The 2,672-nt window shown below is 47.2% G+C and overlaps 1 protein-coding gene across 1 annotated transcript; it reads left to right on the top strand.

Annotated features, from left to right (window-relative positions):
* Nucleotides 1-822: 822 nt before the first annotated feature.
* LOC137257449 (uncharacterized) lies at nt 823-2,076 on the top strand. The gene has a single exon (XM_067794779.1). The coding sequence runs from the start codon at nt 823-825 to the stop codon at nt 2,074-2,076; it is 1,254 nt and encodes a 417-aa protein (XP_067650880.1).
* The last annotated feature ends 596 nt before the right edge of the window (nt 2,077-2,672 follow it).

Genomic DNA, 2,672 nt, shown 5'->3' with positions numbered 1-2,672 from the left:
CTGCTGGACTAAGCAGGTCAGAAACGTTCAGTGACGTCTTTCAAGGTGAACTACCCAGTGACATATTCATGTTCGTGGAGAGATGATTTCCTTAAATTACGTATTACTGAAACGGAAGGGTACAGTTGCTGCTTGATATGGTTTTCTTCACGGATATAGCGCGGTGACCTCTTCCTCCAAATATTACCGTGGACTGATAATCTGTAATTTTTTTCAAAGGGCAGTGGAAGGGCATAAAACATTACCCCACCGAGGACGTATGCACTATTTCTGCAGGTGCTGTAATCATGGTGGCCAAGTCGTCCGATCAATGAACTGTGCAGCATTTCGGGAACCATGGTTTGGACTCACAAAATATTCCTCATGTCTGTTGTATGCTCATTTGTTACCATGCAGACTTATGTTAAAAAATGTTCGTGACTAACTTCGGCTTTCTCTTCAAATCAAGGTAACGACGTACCTGTTAGAGTTAGTCTTCAGCAACATATGTTTCTCTGTACCCGTGAAGGTGCTGGTTATCATATAAACCCCTGTTTGTCGGGTGGTTAGACATGTTGACTTGGTTGAAACATGACATCGTATCAGAATTGCGCTTATCGATACTTATGATGTCAATCACTTGATTGTCTGATGCACACTTGATTACCTACAGATAGAAGTCACTTAGCTGGAATATTGTTGAGAACGTCTTTAAACACCAAACAAACAGTAATAAAGGTAATTACACGCCAAGATATGTATGTAATGCAGTTCATATCGGTGTTAAGATAAACTCACTTTATGGAGTTTCTTTGTCCATGTGCACATGTGATGTTATGTATGATGCCTATCGTTGTGCAAGGAGAGGACATGGGCGACAGTATTGTCCAAGGCAAGGTGCCTACCCTTGTCCAACGAGAGGGCAGGGGTGACAGTGTCGTCAAAGGCAAGGTGCCTACCCTTGTCCAACGAGAGGGCAGGGGTGACAGTGTCGTCAAAGGCAAGGTGCCTACCCTTGTCCAACGAGAGGGCAGGGGTGACAGTGTTGTCAAAGGCAAGGTGCCTATCCTTGTCCAACGAGAGGGCAGGGGTGACAGTGTCGTCAAAGGCAAGGTGCCTATCCTTGTCCAACGAGAGGGCAGGGGTGACAGTGTCGTCAAAGGCAAGGTGCCTATCCTTGTGCAAGGAGAGGACATGGGCGACAGTATTGTCCAAGGCAAGGTGCCTACCCTTGTCCAACGAGAGGGCAGGGGTGACAGTGTCGTCAAAGGCAAGGTGCCTACCCTTGTCCAACGAGAGGGCAGGGGTGACAGTGTCGTCAAAGGCAAGGTGCCTATCCTTGTCCAACGAGAGGGCAGGGGTGACAGTGTCGTCAAAGGCAAGGTGCCTATCCTTGTCCAACGAGAGGGCAGGGGTGACAGTGTCGTCAAAGGCAAGGTGCCTATCCTTGTCCAACGAGAGGGCAGGGGTGACAGTGTCGTCAAAGGCAAGGTGCCTATCCTTGTGCAAGGAGAGGACATGGGCGACAGTATTGTCCAAGGCAAGGTGCCTACCCTTGTCCAACGAGAGGGCAGGGGTGACAGTGTCGTCAAAGGCAAGGTGCCTGTCCTTGTGCAAGGAGAGGACATGGGCGACAGTGTTGTCCAAGGCATGGTGCCTACCCTTGTCCAACGAGAGGGCAGGGGTGACAGTGTCGTCAAAGGCAAGGTGCCTATCCTTGTGCAAGGAGAGGGCAGGGGTAACAGTGTCGTCAAAGGCAAGGTGCCTATCCTTGTGCAAGGAGAGGACATGGGCGACAGTGTTGTCCAAGGCATGGTGCCTACCCTTGTCCAACGAGAGGGCAGGGGTGACAGTGTCGTCAAAGGCAAGGTGCCTATCCTTGTGCAAGGAGAGGACATGGGCGACAGTATTGTCCAAGGCAAGGTGCCTACCCTTGTCCAACGAGAGGGCAGGGGTGACAGTGTCGTCAAAGGCAAGGTGCCTATCCTTGTGCAAGGAGAGGACATGGGCGACAGTGTCGTCAAAGGCAAGGTGCCTGTCCTTGTCCTAGGAGAGGACATGGGTGACAGTGTTGTCCAAGGAGCTGCATTTCGCTGAGCAGACACCTGTATGTGTGCCCAGACCCTCGGATAGTAATGAACGTAGCGCCGTGAGCAGTCAACGTGCCTGGATATGATCGCCATATTAAAAGATTATTACTAATAAAAATAAATCAGTTATCTCGAATATTGTTACACCTATATGTATCCCATAATAATAACATTTTACTCTTTAACGGAAATAGGGAGCCAGTTATTAAGTATATTATCTACTGAATACTAACCAATGACGTATATTCACCAGTGAAAGAATATTGCATTTTATATCCTGCACCCTTGAAATCAGTGTATTGGAATAGCTTAACAGCTGGAGCTCGAGCATTCATTGACGGCTTCAGTGTCAGCAAGTGTTGAGTACTGAACTAATTAATTAATAAATTTTAACATTACTGAAATCCATAATCATAAGAAGTGTAGGATTTTCCGTTCTGCCTAAAGATGCTATCCATGTACATTAATGAAACAACGTTCCACAATCCGGGCTGCATTCAATAATTTCCCAAACGCACTGAAACTCATTTAGAATCACCAAATGAATAATTTGACAATTTGACATTAGAAAACAGGATTCGTCCCCTCCAAGGAGATATTAAA

Source organism: Haliotis asinina, chromosome 12 (assembly GCF_037392515.1).
Source record: "Haliotis asinina isolate JCU_RB_2024 chromosome 12, JCU_Hal_asi_v2, whole genome shotgun sequence".
NCBI classification, from domain to species: domain Eukaryota; kingdom Metazoa; phylum Mollusca; class Gastropoda; order Lepetellida; family Haliotidae; genus Haliotis; species Haliotis asinina.
Note: the sequence above shows the minus strand (reverse complement) of the source record. Positions and strands in the feature narration are given on the sequence as shown.

Bases quoted from the DNA above. Each gene is read 5' to 3' on its own strand.
- LOC137257449 (XM_067794779.1), top strand. From the start codon at position 823: ATGCCTATCGTTGTGCAAGGAGAGGACATGGGCGACAGTATTGTCCAA.